Here is a 17,337-nt window from a genome sequence, read left to right on the forward strand (position 1 = left end):
CTATACATATTTCACTTCCAGAGTTAGAAAACAAAAGTCTCCAAATCTTTCATTTGTATTGTTTCTTATAAGATGGCTTTGAAAGTTCTATAACTATAGATGTAGTAAGACCTGCACTGCTATGTCTTTTAAAACTAGTATTTCTGATTTTAACAGAATATTGCTAAGAAAATGTCTTTCGGAATTCCCTGGTGGCTCAGTGGTTAAGAATCCACCTGCCAATGCAGGGGACACGGGTTCAAGCCCTGGTCTGGGAAGATCCCACATGCCGCGGAGCAGCTAAGCCCATGAGCCACAACTACTGAGCCTGTGCTCTAGAGCCCGCAAGCCACAACTACTGAGCCTGCGGGCCTAGCGCCGTGCTCCACAACAAGAGAAGCCACTGCAAGGAGAAGCCCTTGCACCGCAACAAAGAGTAGCCCCCGCTCGCCGCCACTAGAGAAAGCCCGCGCACAGCAACGAAGACCCAACGCAGCCAGAAATAAATAAATAAATAAATAAATAAATAAATAAATAAATAAATAAATATTTAAAACGTATTATTTTGACCTGTAAGAGTTTAAGGTGATAAGTAAAATAAACTGAAAACATGATTTCATAAACAGCTTATGATTAAACTAACACATTTATATGACAAAATTATATGAAATCTTCCAGTAAAGTGTTTCTCAAATATACATGCTGGTAGATAGTGATTCATTGATTAAAGAAGCTATAGCTAGGTGTTTCAATTTTGTAATAGAGAAATATATTGAAAACTACATGACCAATATTAAAAGAAAATTAAAATACATAGTTGAAAGGAAAATCTCTCTCATCAGCACCATCATAAAGGACAAGGATAACTAAAGTTTTCAATTACTTGTCACCCAAAATTAATTTTTAACAGGAAATGAATTGCAAATTGAGGGACAGAAACTATGGTGGTCCTTATCTAGGTCATTAAACCCAGTTTTCTTTTCTCTTTTTCCACCTTAAGAATTTTATATTTAAGTATTTGCTTATAATGATGGTTGTCCTAGACAGACGAAATATAGATACAGATATACCAGTAGTCAGGGCCTGGGTAAGACCCAACTTCCTCATTGGATCCACTCATATCTACATGCACTCACTTATTGAAAGAGGAATAAGAAGATTCCTGGGACGATATTTTAACCTCGTCCAAAAACTGGGCTCAGAGAATTGCACATGTAAATGGTCCTCAAAATATAAGGATCCCTGAAAAAGCTTAGACTGATAGGAGGTACAGACAGGTGCAAGACTTTGGAACAATGAGAATAGCCATTCCAAGTATATCCAGACCCAATCCCAAAACAGCCATCCATGGCACATGTGCACCAGGGGAAGAAAATGTCTGAGTGTTTGCCTATAGAGAGCTCACTTGATAAATGCTACAAGAGTATTTTGAGTTCTAAATAATTCAGCTGTAACCAAAAATCCATCTTTAGCATCCCAGGTCACCATATCCCTTTCACTAAGTACTAATTTTTAAAAAGGACAGTACATTTTTGTTAAAACTTCATGAAACAATGAGGAGACATGTACAGCAATGACAAAGGATTTCTAGCTATAAATGGAGAATAGCCCATGGGGTGGTGTTGGTGCCGGGGCAGTGGGTGTCTCAAGGTGGCTTACTTCTCTGACTGCTGCAAAGAAGGGCTGATGTACAGCCATTGGGTCATGACTACAATGCAACTTCAAGAAAAAGAATGATTGATGTATTAAAACTATAGAATGCTCCTTGGCTATATTATAGGACCTTGAGTTCCAAATCATTTGGGAGAAGGATTTTGCAAAGGATTTAATTTCATATGAGCAAATGGGAGGACAGGACCCAACACATCTTATGTACACTTGTCAAAGAAACAAAATCATTTTAGTTGTCGTATTGAAAATTTCACAGTCTTGTATTTAATCCTTAAATCTCCTTTTAATATTTCAAGAATTCCAGCCTTCCTACATATGAAAACTGCTTTTGTTTGCTTGTTTTTTCTTTTTATGCATTGCTCATTTCACAGCATTTTCTGATGCCTTTGTTTTTGAAAAAACTTACTTGTAAAGTTGAGTATGGTGTGTGTGTGTGTGTGTGAGTGTGTGTGTGTGTGTGTGTGTGTGTATTCAATACATACGGGTCTTTCTAGCAGAATCTTCCACAAAAAGAGAAGAAATGTCTTCATCCACTCCTGCTTCATTTTTCGCGATACAAGTGTATGCTCCTGTATCTTCATAGCGCACATTGCTAATATGAACCTCACTGCCATTTGCTGAAAACAGAAGGCAAATGCAACCTGTAAACTACAGTTTCAGTTTTGGGACAGTGATTTCTGATTACACAGTCAAACAGTTCTCTTAGCTTATCCTAATTAAACTGTTTCCCTTCATACTTCCATGCTTTGGAGACATGCCAAATTATTCCAAATGCATTCAAGTGTTTCATAAATTGTGCTGTCATTCTATTACAGAGATCCCAATACTCTGTATCAAATGCACACACACCATATTTTATATTCATTTCCTATTTCCTACCTTGCATAAGAAGTGTTACATATTGAAAACTATAATTCCATTTCTATATTTATTTTTAATATTCATAATCCACTTTGTCCTCAGCTTTTACAACAGTTTTAATTAATACCAATATGGTTCATTTACAGGAGAATACTTGTGAAAAGACATGTCATAAAGGAATTAAGTGAGCTACATCATGCAAGTATAATACAATGCCATTTAGCAAGCATATTCTTGAGTCTGAATTATATATCTGGAATTATTAGGTATAGGAGACAGAAAGAAAATAACACATGATTTTTTTTGTAAGATTTGCAGTCGTTTGCAAGAAATATACCTAAAATAAGCAGTATTATAATATGGAAATTGATATAGGCAGTGTATAACCAAAGGGTTAAGGGAATGATTAATCTAATTTTTAAATTTTGGTAAAATGATATTTGCAGCTAATCTCTCAATGAGTTGCATTCCCCAAAGTGGAAACCAGGGTATAATTAACCATTTACTGTATGTTGGCAATATAGGAGGTGCTTTTACATATATTATTCCTTAATTGTCCCAGATAATAGCTAATTATCAAATGAGGAATCTGAGACTTATGGAATGATCTTATGCAGGTCACTCTCCTCAAAGGTAAGGGCTGGACTTCTGTTCTATCAGACCCTAAGGTTCAGTGTTTTAGTGCTCATTTGTTTAGGTTTGCATCTTTTCTTTTACTTTCTGTTCTTTTTTTCTGTATGCCTCTGTGTGCATGTTTGTGGTGTGTTCCATGTTATCCAATCACAAGGACACCATGAACCATGTGCAGTAGAAAGGGGCACGACTCTGTGACAGAGAGGAGACTGAATGATCAGAGCCGTTGTTTGGGGAAGGAAGGTAGAAAACCAAGGGGAAAAGAGCTTAAATGTCATCCCTAGGAGGATATGGAGAGGCAGTGAGTGTTTGGGAAAGGCTAATCACTGAAATCACTGGACCCTCTTTCTTGATTTACAAATATCACTGTACTCCTCCATTCCCCCCATTCTGTTGAGAATCACTTCCCCAAAACAGTTGGCAGGTTTTTTTTGGCAGGGCCGCTGAAAAAGGACAGTTGGCTTTGTGGGCTACACAATTTCTGTGCCAACTTCTCACCTCTGCCATAGCAGCGTGACAGAAGCCACAGACATTATTTTTTAAAATGAATGTGGCTGTTCTAAAAACAAGCAAAACAATTGCTTTATTTACAGAAATAGGCAGCTTTCCAGATTTGGTCTGTGGCCCTTCATTTGCAGACCCCTGTTCTAAAAGATGAGAAGAAAACAATCTATTTAAGCCCAGATCAGCTTCTTGTTTTATGTGAAACATGGCCCTCTCCAAAGACCACATACTTAAGGTAAATTCTCTAGAACTTTTTTGAAACTTCAATTTTTTCCTTCTTCAAATTCTCTCTTCTCAATATTCTTATATGTTCTTCTAACCTATGTGTCCCACTATCTTTCCCTCCTTTCCTACATAATCTAGCATATCTAGATGTTTTCTACTCTATGACCAGAACTACCAATTTCCGGGTCCATTTATCATCCTGACACATCTGTTTTCAGAACTAGAAAACATTCCCTGAACTTAAGTTTTTGATTAAAGTACTAGACTATTACATAAGCAAATTTACAAATTTTCAAATTCACGATCTCCAATTTTCAAGTAACAGGATGTTACTTGACCTTTACAGTTAGTTGCATTTCATACCCTACTCCACTTTTATTTCAAATCTTTAGTCTTTGTTTGATGTTTCCCGGCATAATAATAACTTCTCACTCTAAGCAGGTTGTCTTGTTCTTTATATCATGAAATACATAGAAGTGATTAAAAAGTAAACCCAAATCATTTCACAATATATGTGTAAAAAATCATCACCTTGTATACCTTAAGCTTACACAATTTTATATGCCAACTGAATTTCAATAAAAGCTGGAAAAGAAAGAAATTAATCCCCAAACCTCCTGTTTCCATTTACATCTTCATTTTTATTTAATTCTCAAAGGAAATTTTCTATTTCTTTCCAAGGCCAACCTCCCCTCCTTTTTTGTTTTGTATTTGTCCCTCCTTCCCCTGTTGCATTATTCATACATCTTTCTCTTTACCAATATCCTTTTAAACCAACAAATTGTCCAAGAAGTGAGAAATATCTTCATCAATCCTAAACCTTCCCACCAGCAGCTACTACTGTTATTTTTTACTCTTTCAAAATTTGGAAATAGGTTTTTATACTTCTTCCCTCCTTTTTATTTCTAAGCCCACTGAGGACTGATTTTCTAAATGTCACAAGGACAAACTAATCACTAACCCATGAATATATTTTAATGATCTTCCTTGACCTTTCTATGCCGCCAGCACTGTTGAACTTGTTCCCATCTCTGGCTTTCTTTTCTTTCATTCTGTAATCACCTTGTTCTCCTGCCTCTTTGCTAATTATTAGTCCCTTTGGATATTTGTCTGGATTTGCCAACCAAAATATTTCTGCTTTGTTGAATTTTACTTCTCATAACCATATCATCCCATCTATTGCCATAGTTATCAGTTAGTGCCTAGACTTGGACCTCACATACAAATGCTAAATAAGCATCTGATGAATAAATGGATAATTAAATAACTATGTAATTTGATAATATGTGATCATATACAAAACCACATGGAATTTCACACTCCTGTGCACCCAGATTTATCTCTTAGGTTCTGCTTCCTACTTACATTTTATTACTTGTCATAGTCTCTCAAAAATTAACTTACTTTCTCTTATTTTAAAAAATGATAATAGCTATTTTACAAATGTCCCAATCTTTCAAATGTTGAGTCTAGAGTGTAACCAACTCCCCAAATTTGCCTTCCTGTATATTTCTAAAACAAAAACAAAATAAGTTCCTATAATATGGTTTGTTGCTATCAAATGGGTAAGAGATGACAAAATCAGAAGCTAATTAGACTTTCATTCAATTTAACTTCAGTTTATCAGATCAATCCTCATCTCAGATTATAGACACCATGATGCAATCAATAGACACAAACATGTAAATTTGTTGGACCTATTTATATTAACATAGAGATTGCTAGGATTCAGCTCTGAAAGGTCAAAAATACTTTCATATGTCATTTTTCATTTGCAAAAATAAATAAGTAAGTGATTTAAAAGATTTATTTTAAGATGTATACTGATAAAGTGTATTCACTCTCTAAGTTGAATAATAAGAGCAGTCTATTCTTACAGAAATAATTTTAAAAATGAAAATATATTCATTTCTAAAGTATGAATTGAAGTAATTTAAAACCATGGAACAAGGAATGTAATGCCATGCAATAGATACTCCAGTAAAATGACTGTCCCTGGGCCACTCCTGACAATGGAAATAAGATTTTTACATTTTTTTGCTTACTAGTATAATCAACATATATGAAACTGCTTTTGCATTATTTAGGTTATTTGACATTAGAAAGATTGCCTGGTATGCTTTTCACATACCACTCATTTGTGATTATTATAATCCGTAAAATAATTGATTAATGTCTGCACATTAGACTATTAGAACATATAGAATATTTTATATATTAGAATGCAAGAACTTCATAACTGTAAAACTACATAAATATGGAACATATTTAGTAGCATTTTGAATTTTTTCTATCTTCATTTCATGATGCAAAACATTTTCTAAAGAATTTCTATATTACTGACACCCTCTGTAATATATATTTTAACATATGATTTAAGCATTTAAAATTGTCTCTTCAGAAATGTATGCAATGAAGAGATCCAATGATTCTGTTCAGTATATCTGCTATAGTTCAGAGGCTAAGTTTTTAAAAGAAAAAAATTAATATTTTACTTATGACAGAAATAATGACATAACTAATCATTATGACAAGACTATTATTTAAAACATTAAAAATATTAAACGACTCTATTTCAAATATTATGTCTTAGGTACAACCATATCTTTTTTCATACTCATGATATTTTTTTGCCACCAAGACTTATTTGCTCTTTCTCATAATAATGTAAAATGTGTTATAAATTTTAGGATAAAATTTTTACATTGTCATTTAAGAGGAAAAATGCAAGTAAAAAGCACCTTGAAGTGTGAGTTGCTTGGACAGCTTTGATGTAATATCAATTCCATTCTTCAGCCATCCAAGCTGAGGATTTGGTATGCCCTCAGCATGGCACCTGAGACTTGCAGTTACCCCAGGTTCTCTGGCCTGACTCTCTGGATACACCCGGATTACGGGAGGGACTAAAAGAAGAAATGGAAAAGAAAGTGAATGAGTGATCTGTATTTGCCATTTGATTTTCCAAAACAAAGAAAAATTGCAATATGAGAAAATTACAATTATATTATTTTAATGATGATAATTTAATGAATGATATTTCTACAGGTCTTAGTTTGCAAATAATAGCATCCACTAAAATGTACCAGTGTCCCCTGGATAAAAGCTATTCTGAGACTGAACCAGGGAAAATATAAGCTGAGCCTGGGCTATCTTGATTCAATAACTAAAGAAGTCCTTAAGGAATGATAGAAACATATCAAAAAATACAAAACCAGTTTAAAAGGGCTCTCATTCACCAAATCTGAAATAATTTGAGCATTGAGATAATTATCAATTACAAAGGAGTATAAAGAATCAAACAAGACTCTATGAATTCAGTAACATAAATAAATGAACTAATATATAAATGGGAGAGAAGAAAAAACTTTTCCTTACTACAGCATCTTTGAGAAATTAAGATAACAATTCCACTTACAGTACATCCAAAAATAAAATATTTAGGAATAAATTTCACCAAGAAGGTGAGAGACTTTTACATTGAACACTACAAAACATGTTGAAAGAACTTAAATAAAACCTAAATCAACAGAAGGACACCACGTGTTGATGGACTGAATAAGTAATTGGTGAGATAATAAGATTTGGTAAGATGACAGACAATACTGCAAAATTGATTTATAGATACAATGTAATCACTATCAAAATTCCTAACTGCATTTTTTTTGCAGAAATGGAAGAGCTAATCCTCAGAGTCATATGGAATTACAAGGGGATCCAAAGAGCCGAAACAATCCTGAAAATGAAGACTGAAACTGGAGTTCTCATATCTCCTGATTCCCAATCATATTACAAAGGTACAGTAATCAAAATAATGTGGTACTGGCAATAAGATAAAAATATACTTCTATGGAATCAGTATAAGGAGCACAGAGATAAACTCATACATCTATGGTCAATTGATTTTTGACAAGGATGCCAGGAAATAGTGTAAATACAACTGACAAAACAGGAAAAAATTGCAGATGATATCTGATATGAGCCTGGTATCCAGAACATACAATGAACTCTTACAATTCATCAACTAAAAGACAAATAGCCCCCTTCTGCACAGCAAAGGAAACCATCAAAGAAGTGAAAAGGCAACTTACAGAATGGGAGAAAATATCTGTAAACCACTATCTGATAAGGAGTTAATATCCAAAATATACCAAAAAGTCATACAACTTAATAGAAAAAGAATTTAAAAATGGACAAAGGACCAAAATAGACACTTTTCCAAAGATATACAATAGCTAACAGGTTCACGACAAGGTGCTCCACGTCACTGATCATCAGGGAAATGCAAATCAAAACCACAATGAGTTATCACTTTATATCTGTTAGGATGTGTATTATCAAAAAGATTAGAGATAACAAATGCTGGTGAGGATGTGGAGAAAAAGGAACCCTTGTACACTGTTGGTAGGAATGTAAACAGGTGCAGCCACTATGGAGAACAGTATGGAGGTTCCTCAATAAATTAAAAATAGATCTATTTCCGAGTCAATAAATTTCCCCTTTCTGCTTAAGTAAGCCTTAACTAATATGGATTCCTTCTGAACTTTAGCCTCAATATTCTCACCAGGAAAACTGAGATTTGATTTATGTCTCTTCTGGAATATGCATCAGTTACTCTGGTGATAACATCAGTACAAGTACCTTTAGAGTAAAAACTATAATATATTGATAGATGTTATGGAATGTGCTGAATGCTTTGTAGTCATGTTGATTTGAAGATGCGTCACAGAGAGGTTAATGGCATCCCCAAGTCACAAAGCTTATTAGAGTCCAGAGTTGAGGCTAAAATCAAGGGAGGTCTGACTCCTGGGCCAATGCTCTCTACATTTCAGTTTGCCCTTAACTAACCTGGCTGATTGTGGTCTGTAACAGCCACTGAATTTAGCCAATAAGAAAGAAAATCTGATGGGTATTAAAAACAAGTATGTTCCAAATTTGACTTGTCAGGACTTCCTATGGCAAAATAATTATATATATATATATATATATATATATATAAAATTCATAGTATACATATGAATATACTATGAATTATATATATTGATATAATATGAATTACTTATATAATTCATATGTGTATAATTATATTCATATAATATGAATTATATATATGATTCATATTCATATATACATATATACACATAAATAAATACATATACATACCTTATGATCCAGTGATCCCACTTCAGGGTATATATCCAAAGGAAACAAAATTATTATCTCAAAGAGATAGCTATATGTATGAACATCTTCCTTATGTTTATAGTAACATTATTCACAGTAGCCAAAATATGGAAACAACCTACATAAATTTCCTTCAATTGATAAGAGTAAAGAAACTATTATATATATATATATATATATATATATATATATATATATATATATATATATATATATATGAATATTAGTTAGCCTTAAAAAAAAAAGGAAACCTTGTCATTTGCAACAACATGGATAAACTGGAGGGCATTATCCTAAGTGAAATAAGCCAGACAGAGCACAAAAAATACTGCATGGTATAAAGATATGGGGAATTAAAAAAAAAAAAGTTGACCTCATAGAAGCAGAGGGTAGAAAAGTGGTTGCCAGGGGCAGGGAGGTGGAGGGAATAGGGAGAAGTTGGGAAAAAGATACAAATCGTCAGTTATAGGATGAATAAGGTCTGAGGATTTAATGAATAACATGGTGACTACAGTTTATAACACTGTAGGGTATAACTGAAACTTGCTAGGAGAATAGAACTTAAATGTTTTCACATAGGAAAAAAAAAAAAAGGCTAAAAAAACACCATCCAATTCAAATGTGGGCTAAGGACTTGAATAGACATGTCTCCATAAAGAAGCCATGCAAATAGCCAATAAGCACATGAAAAGATATCAAAATTCACTAGTCATCACTGGAAAGGCAAATTAAAATCACAATGTGATACCACTCATATCCACTAGGATGCTATTAAACAACAAAACAATAGGCAGAAATTGGAACTCTTGCACATCCGTGGTAGGAATATAAAATGATGTAGCCACTGTGGAAGACATTGGTGGTTCCTCAAACTGTTACACATGGAATCATCATTGGATCAAGCAATTCCAAGCCTAGGTTTGTATACATAATTGAAACAGGTTTTCCATAACAAACATGTATCTGAATGTTTATGATAACCAAAAGGTGGAAATTACAAAAACAACTATCAACTAATAAACAGAAAAATAAAATGTGGTTTATCCTTACGATAAAATATTATTTGGTAATAAAAAGAAAGAAGTACTGATATATGCTACAATATAATATGCTCAGATATTACCCTAAGTGAAAGAAGTGTGACACATAAGATGACATATTGTATGAGCTCATTTACATGAAACATCCAGAATGGGTAAATCCACCAGGATAAAAAGCAGATTAGTGGTTTTCAGGGGCTGGGGGGAAGGAGAAATGTGAAATGACTGCTTGATGGCTATGAGGTGTATTCTGGGGTTGATGAAAATGTTTGGGGAGTAGGCAGTGAGATGGTTGCATAACATTTTAAAGGTCCTGTAAACTACAGAACTGTACACTTTAAAATTGTTCAATGTTATGTGAATTTTACCTTGATAAAAAAGAAAAGAAAGACAAAGAAAGGCCAAAGAACGTTTCTAGCTTAAAAGATACTAAACAGGAATATTAACTGAATGCAATGTGGAATCCAGAATGGATGCTGGACCAGGAAAAATTAGTTATAAAGCTATTATTGGGAAGGTTGCCAACAAGTCAATATGGACTGTATAGTAGATAATGAGATTCTATCAATGTTATGTTTACTGATTTGATAACTGTATTTTGACTGAGTAAAAAACGTACATGCTGAATTAATTTGTGGTAACAAGAAAATTTATCTCAAATTATATATATATATATATATATATATATATATATATATATATATACACACACACACACACACACACACACACACACACATACATATCACTAACTTTAAAAATGGGATGGCTTGCAAGTCCTAGCCAGGGCAATCAGAGAAGAAAAAGAAATAAAAGGAATGCAAATTGGAAAATAAGAAGTAAAACTGTCATTGTTTGTAGATGACAAGATACTATACATAGAAAATCCTAAAGTTGCCACCAGAAAACTACTAGAGTGAATCAATGAGTTTAGTAAAGTTTCAGGATACAAAAAAAAAAAAAAAAAAAACACACAGAAATCACTTGCATTCTTATACACTAACAACAAAAGATCAGAAAGAGAAATTAATGAAACAATCCCATTTATCTTTGCAACAAAAAGAATAAAATACCCAGGAATAAACCTACCTAAGGAGGCAAAAGGCCTGTACACAGAAAACTATAAGATACTGATGAAAGAAATCAAAGATGACACAAACAGATGGAGAGATATACCATGTTTCTGGATTGGAAGAATTAATATTGTGAAGATGACTATACTACCCAAATCAATCTACAGATTCAACGAAATCCCTATCAAATTACCAATGTCATTTTTCACAGAACTAGAACAAAAAATTTTACAATTTGTATGGAAACACAAAAGATCCCTAAGAGCCAAAGCAAACTTGAGAAAGAAAAACGGAGCTGGAGGAATCAGGCCTCCCGACTTTAGACTATACTACAAAGCTACAGTAATCAATACAGTATGGCACTGGCACAATAACAGAAATATAGATCAGTGGAAGAGTATATAAAGCCCAGAGATTAACCTAAGCGACTATGGTCACCTAATCTATGACAAAGGAGGCCAGAATATACAATGGAGAAAAGACAGCCTCTTCAATAAGTAGTGCTGGGAAAACTGGACAGCCACATGTAAAAGAATGAAATTAGAACATTCCCTAACATCATACACAAAAATAAACTCAAAATGGATTAAAGACCTAAATGTAAGGTCAGACACTATAAAACCTTTAGAGAAAAACATAGGCAGAACACTCTTTGACATAAATGGCAGCAAGATCTTTTATGACTCACCTCCTAGAGTAATGAGAATAAAAACAAAAATAAACAAATGGGACCTAATTAAACTTAAAATCTTTTGCACAGCAAAGGAAACCATAAACAAGATGAAAAGACAACCCTCAGAATGGGAGATAATATTTGCAAATGCAGCAACGGACAAAGGATTAATCTCCGAAATATACAAATAGCTCATGGAGCTCAATATTAAAAAAACAAACAACCTAATCAAAAAATGGGTGGAAGACCTAAATAGACATTTCTCCAAAGAAGACATACAAATGGCCAACAAACACATGAAAAAATGCTCAACATCACTAATTATTAGAGAAATGCAAATCAAAACTATGATGAGGTATCACCTCACACCAGTCAGAATGGCCATCATTACAAAATTTACAAACAATAAATGCTGGAGAGGGTGTGGACAAAAGGCAACTCTCTTGCACTGTTGGTGGGAATGTAAATTGATACAGCCACTATGGAGAACAGTATGGAGGTTCCTTAAAAAACTAAAAATAGAACTACCATGTGACCCAGCAATTCCACTACTGGGCATATACTCAGAGAAAACCATAATTCAAAAAGACACATGCACCCCAATGTTCATTGCAGCACTACTTGCAATAGCCATGACATGGAAACAATCTAAATGTCCATCAACAGAGGAATGGATAAAGAAGATGTGGTACATATATACAATGAAATATTACTCAACCATAAAAAGGAATGAAATTGGGTCATTTGTAGAGACATGGATGGACCTAGAGAGTGTAATACAGAGTGAAGTAAGTCAGAAAGAGAAAAACAAATATCGTATATTAATGCATATATGTGGAATCTGAAAAATTGGTGTAGATGATCTTATTTACAAAGCAGAAATAGAGACAGATGTAGAGAACAAACGTATGGATAGCAAGTGGGAAGGGGGTGGGATGAATTAGACACAACAGAAGAGAGAATCAGTAAACTAAAAGTGATGCTAGGATCAGTTGAGAACTTTCTGCTTCCAATAATGTTGGATATGTAATTCTTATCAATTCTGTTCGATTATCTTTCTGAATAGAACTTAAAATTCTGGTCACCTGTATACATTATAGTGAAACTGTAGAACAACAAAGAAAAAGAGAAAAATCGTAAAAAACAATCCCAGGAAAAAAAATGACACACAAAAGAAGGAAAGTCAGGCTAACAGCTAAATTCTTACAGAAATGCTGGAAACTAATGAAAAATTATAATCAACTTCATGCTAATAAGTAACTTTAAATAAAATGAACATATTTCTAGAAACATAAACTTCTGGCTGACCTGTACAAAAAGTATTATAAAATCTAGAAAGTCTTATTACGTTAAAAGAAATTAATACATTATTAAAATCCTTTTTTCAAAGAGAACTGTAGAATGACCCAATCTAAATAAGAAATAACACCAATCTTATATAAACTCTTCTAGAGAATAGAAAAAGGCGTGGGGTTTCTTTGGTAGTTTTAAAATATCTAAAAAAACAAAAAAAAACAAAAACAAACAAACAAACAAACAAAAATATCTATACAAATCCATTGATACTCCTCTCTTCAAAAGCTGGAGACAAATCCTCCTCAACTTACATGTGGGTTGGATTTAATGACTCACTGTTAATGAAAGGAATATGGTCAAGTGATGGTGCATGGTATGCAATATTATAAAAGGTATTGCGGCATCTTTCTAGCTCGTTGGATCACTTGCTGTTGGAGAAGTCAGCTGTCATGTCTTAAAGATATGAGTATCTTTACCAGCCTTAGGGAAATGCTTATATGTCAGGTGACAGAGAAAGGTCCCATGCCAACAGCCAGCAAGGAACCAACAGTCATTTGAAGGGGCCATCCTGAAAGTAAATCCTCCAGCCCTCAGCAAGCTTTCAGATCACTACAGTTCTGGTCAAAATGTTGACTACAACCTCAGAAAAGACTTCATGCCAGGGCCACCTAGCTAAGTTTTTCTCAATTTTTTAAAAATCTCATTTCTCTGTTTATTATCTCATCTCTTTTTATCTCAAAAGATAATAAAGGTTTGTTGTTTAAATCCACTAAGTTTTACGGTAATTTATTATGTGCTCATAGATAAATAAAAGCCCCAACAGTTGAGAGCAATGTAAGCTTAATACCAAAATATGACACGGGTATTATTAAAAAGAATATTTATTAGTCAATTTCATTTATGAAAATAGATTTTAAAAGTCTCCAGAATATATTGTCAAACAAAATCCAGCAGAATATAAAAATATTAAACCATAAAATATTTGTTTTATATAGATATTGAAAAATTACTCAATATAATTTACCACATAAATTGTCTAAAGGAGAAAAACTGTGTGATCTTCTCAATAGCTGCAGAAAAGTCATTTACTTTTAGCACACAAAAATGAGCAAGTATTTTCCTTATTATGATAAAGGATTTCTTAAAATATATAGCCAACATCTGTAGATGATTGAGTAAAACAAAATGCAAAAGAATCTACAGATGAATTGTCAGAACAAGTAAATTTAGTAAGCTTGCATGATATAAGTTAATTATATTTGTAAATATCAGCAGCAAAGTATCTTAAATAATGTGATTTTGTAAAGCAACAAACATGTTACATATATATGAATATATCTAATCAATAAATGCTGTCCAAATCCCTTGCAAGAAAATTCTAAAATAGTCTTTGAAAAAATACTGTTAAGAAAAATGAAATAAGACCTAATTAATGGAGGAATAAAACACATCTGTAGCCCCTTTAGTTATCACCTCCTCTAGTTTTCATTATGTTGATTTCAGCCATCAGAAGTTCTTTGCTCATTTGTCTCCCCATTCTTCAGTCAGTTAAACCAATTTGTATAGAAATCTTCTAAATAGCGTACCTCTTAACTGAATTCTTTTATTTATTTTATTAAATAGTCATAGATAGGCTACGTAATATCTGTGACAAACTGCAAAGTGATACACTGATGCCGAATGAGAAGACAAGGCTCATACTCTCAAGTATACACTGCTCGATAATGGAAACCAAGGAACAAATAACGCTAAGACAATACTTAACGTCCTGCAGTCAAGCTGATAAGGATGGGATGGCTACAGAAAGAAAGGAGGGATCAACACAGCACACCTTAGGAGAGTGTTTGAATTGGATTTTGGAGAGTTTTTAGGAGTATAACAAGAGGACAAGTGAATGTGGCTGTGAGGGAGGTATTTATAACTGAGGCACAAGGGTGAATATCATATTATTTCAATGAGTGCTTCTTGAACTTGAGTTGTGTCATGGGTAGTTAGATATATGTCATATACATTAGTTTTGAGAGTCAGTTACTCAATTTGCCACCAACAATGCTGTGAGAGAAATTCTGCATTCATTCAATAAATGTATGTGTATCGATTATCTACACTTTGTGGAAGGGTTCAGGGATTATGCAATGATTGACTATTAATTATATAATTCTCAAATGATCTTGTAACTTAGAGTTCTGAGAGTTAGATGAGAATGTGAGTACATCAGGACAAATGATTTAGACACTTTAATTCTAATATGCAAAAGCATATTGTTCTTTTCAAGAGAAGCTAATAAATTATCTCTACTATAAATATTAAATGTATTCATACTGAAAACAAGCTATTCTAGATAGGTAAATTTTCTAAATAATGGAGAGTGAACCTTTTATAACACAATATTTAAGATGTATATTTGCTTTTTATGAAACTCTCAAGTGAATTACAGACCTCATATTTGGAAACTTCTATGATAATGAAAACATTGTTTTATGTGGTGTCACTCAATGACATTTAGACTGAGACAAGTAAGGTTGCATTCTCACACTGCTACTCAATATTTAAATGATATTGAGCATATGCTTAAACCTTTTTGAACCATCTTTTTCTTATATCTAAAACAGATATTGTATCATATTATAAAGGTTTGGAAAATCAAATGGAATAATAAAAGTGAAAAGATTCATATCTTGCAAATTATGTGTATAATATGTTTTATATATACATATGTAAAGAACCATAGCACATGGGAAAGTAGTCCACAGGGTGTGTGGTACAGGTTTATCACACCTATCCCCTCTTCACACTCAGACTTTGACATTTGTTATTCAGAATGACCATGAGAGCACATGTACCTTGCATTTGCCTTAGTAAGAATATGGCTTGGCAGACAAGAAAAAAGATTCTAGTTCTCAAAAGACTTTTTTGCAGGATCTATCTTAGCAAGAGACGATGGACAGAAACGTTGTGTTCACCATGTTAAAATAAAAAACAAATGGAGACCAGTCGTGAAAACTCACTGAAAAGACAAAACCACCTTAGTCATACAAGCAAAGTTTAATTTAACATATTTTGCAACACTAACTTGATTTGGATCGTTTCTTGCTTATGCCTCTGGAAGTCATAAGCAAAACCCAAATTGTTTCCCAAGGTTGATATGAGGTAACCACTAACCAATTCCTTATCATTTAAGAAAATTCTAATGTTATAACTAATCACTGTGAAGAATAAACAGTCACTGCTTTCTCACTATATAAGCTGCTTTATAACAAATACACACTTGAGCCTCATTCCATATTTTGGTTTGAGCGCTCCTGATTTGCAAACTCTCTTTTCGGTGTGTGTATAATAAACTTTTACTTATTACTATGTTGGTGATTCATTCTGTTAGTTCTGAACTTTTGACAGCCTACACCAACCTGCTCTTTGGTTAATGTGTATACTTTGAACTACCTGATTTCTTTTGTTTTACCCATCAGAATGCCAGTCAAAGATGCAAAGTCGGTAACCAATCTGAGACTCTCCCTAGGGCCTCAAATTCAGCCCAAAGTTAATTTCACCACTCTTCTTTCTAGTGACTGGAGGAGCTATTGCACACACAAATTTTATTGACTAACCAGTAAATGTCAGAATTTAAGATCTACTGAAATTATAAAAGCAATGCAAACCAAGAGACTAGCTGAAGTCACCAGATCAGAACTATATATAAGCCTATCACTCTTCTGTCCCCTTAGTTCCCTTTTTTGGCTATAGATACTCTAGACATCGATAAGCCAGACTCATGTCAACTATAACACAGAGACAAGAAAGGGTGAGGGAGGGTTCCTCAGAGACCCAATAATCCTTAGATTCCACAGCTGGGACTTGACCATGTGTATTGCCTTTCATAGTCTCAGGAGTGGACAAATAATAGACTTCCATAGCTATGAGTACCAGAATTCTGCTACACCCCTCTTTCTTCTCCTAAATACATATAATTCAACACACACACACACACACACACACACACACACACACAGACACAAGCATGGGCAACAACAATAGGGAGTAAAACTCAGTTTTAATTTTTTCCCTTGATGACTACGTAAATGGCTTATTTTAAAATAGCAAACATATTGGTAACCACCAAAGGGGAAAGGGGGAGAAGAGATAAATTGTGAATTTGGGATTAACAGATACACACTACTATGTATAAAATAGATAAAGAAGGACA

At 33.5% G+C, this 17,337-nt stretch overlaps 1 protein-coding gene across 8 annotated transcripts in view; it reads right to left on the reverse strand.

Moving 5' to 3' along the window:
* The window catches only part of FSTL5 (follistatin like 5), a 765,145-nt gene that overhangs the window by 141,303 nt on the left and 606,505 nt on the right, over nucleotides 1–17,337 (reverse strand). For all 8 annotated transcript variants that reach the window (XM_082461701.1, XM_082461708.1, XM_082461706.1 and 5 more), the window contains 2 exons: nucleotides 6,615–6,776; nucleotides 2,133–2,267 (listed from right to left, as the gene is read on the reverse strand). In XM_082461701.1, coding sequence (XP_082317827.1) covers nucleotides 2,133–2,267; nucleotides 6,615–6,776 — 297 coding nt within the window. The remainder of the gene's footprint in view (nucleotides 1–2,132; nucleotides 2,268–6,614; nucleotides 6,777–17,337) is intronic.

Source organism: Balaenoptera physalus (genome assembly GCF_965194825.1).
Source record: "Balaenoptera physalus genome assembly, chromosome: 5".
Taxonomy (NCBI): Eukaryota; Metazoa; Chordata; class Mammalia; order Artiodactyla; family Balaenopteridae; genus Balaenoptera; species Balaenoptera physalus.